Raw genomic sequence first — 1,502 nt, forward strand, 5'->3', positions numbered from 1 at the left:
TGCACGGGGCTCGCGAAGGCAGCTCGAGTGGCCAGAGCAGCCCCGGCTGAGACCACGGCAGGCGGCCGTTCTCGAAACTGCGGGCGCTGCTCGCCGTGAGGCCCGGCCTTCCACCCGATTCCCGGTGAGCTCGACGGCCGAGGACGACGCCGGGTCGAGCCAGTGGCCGCGGAGAACTGACGCCGAGCGAGGAGGACGCTGAGCCCCGCCGCCATGACGCTCGAGGAGGGTCAAGCCGAGAAGGAAGCGGCCCCGCCCAGGAAGACCCGGGCGAAGCGGAAGCCGGCTGCTGCCGACGACGGGGGCAGTCCATCCAAAGAGGCACCCGTCGTCAAGCGGCCGCGAGGAAGGACTGCCAAGGACCCGTCCAAACCAACGACGGGGTCCCGGTCTGTGAAACCAGGAACGCCGAAAGCCAACGCGACCACGGCTTCAGCCAAGGTGAGGAAGGCCTCCGATGAAGCGGCACGCGACGCCGACGTGAACGTCCCGTCCACCAGCAAGGGACTTTCACAAAAGGCGCCGAAAGTGAGCCGCAAGACGCAACCACGGAGCTCCTCCCCCGCAGATGCCTCCTCGGTCGCTGCCAGGGCTACCAAGCGACGGCACCGCTCGCGTAGTCACTCCCACGCCAGCAGCAGCCACCACCATGCCAGGAGGGGAAGGAGCCGTGGCGGATCTCGACACTCGTCCCGCCGCGGCCGAGGTGGCCGCAAGCACAGAGGCAGTCACCGAGGGACGTCCCGCACCAGCTCGGAGAGCACCCACGGGAGAAAGCGGGGACGCCGCAGCCGACGCCACCGCTCCCTGAGCACCTCGTCTGCAGCGAGCACGGCAACCAAGACTGGCGGGAGACGGCGCCGCCACGCCCGTAGCAACCGCTCGTCGTCGAGCCGTGGAGGCAGGCGTGCCAAGTCCAAGATGGCGGCAAGTAGATCTTCCTCGAGATCACGGCGGGCCAAGCGGACGAGTGCTGCCAAGGCCGCGAAAAGTGGCAGACGCAAGTGACCCCAGTGATCGGTGAAGGACGCCGGTCGGATCTAGAGGAAATCCACACTTTGGTTTCGCCTTTTTGGCGACCCGTTGAAGGTCGAAAAATTAATAAGCGCCCTCGTTGCGTTGTTGGAACTTCGACCGGAACCGTCTCGGAAATAATCCAAAATAAATTTCGCTTCCAAGGTGCCATTTGTACAATTATTGCTTGCAGAGGTGGTTTGCAAGGGTGTTTGTTAATCTTAATAGGTGTCTTGAGTTTTATGAATGCATGCACAGCAAGGCAAGTTTAAGAAAAAGCCTTTTGAGGAGCCATGCCGCATTACGATTTGCCGTGATGAAATAGGAAAATCGACTCAGTGCTCTACTTAGGGGTAACCCCTGATTCCGCTCTGAACTGGAAGCCTCATATCGATAGGCTGAGTGGTGAGGTCTCTTCCGCATGCTTAGTATTTACAAATGTGCGGAGTAATTTCAGTTTCGAAACGTTCAGAACCTTGTATTTTTGT

General features: G+C 60.9%; 1 protein-coding gene across 1 annotated transcript; it reads left to right on the forward strand.

Moving 5' to 3' along the window:
* Positions 1 to 213: 213 nt before the first annotated feature.
* LOC139052067 (micronuclear linker histone polyprotein-like) lies at positions 214 to 1,008 on the forward strand. Its single transcript, XM_070529135.1, has one exon. The coding sequence runs from the start codon at positions 214 to 216 to the stop codon at positions 1,006 to 1,008; it is 795 nt and encodes a 264-aa protein (XP_070385236.1).
* Positions 1,009 to 1,502: the final 494 nt, after the last annotated feature.

This window comes from Dermacentor albipictus, unplaced genomic scaffold (genome assembly GCF_038994185.2).
Source record: "Dermacentor albipictus isolate Rhodes 1998 colony unplaced genomic scaffold, USDA_Dalb.pri_finalv2 scaffold_17, whole genome shotgun sequence".
NCBI lineage: Eukaryota > Metazoa > Arthropoda > Arachnida > Ixodida > Ixodidae > Dermacentor > Dermacentor albipictus.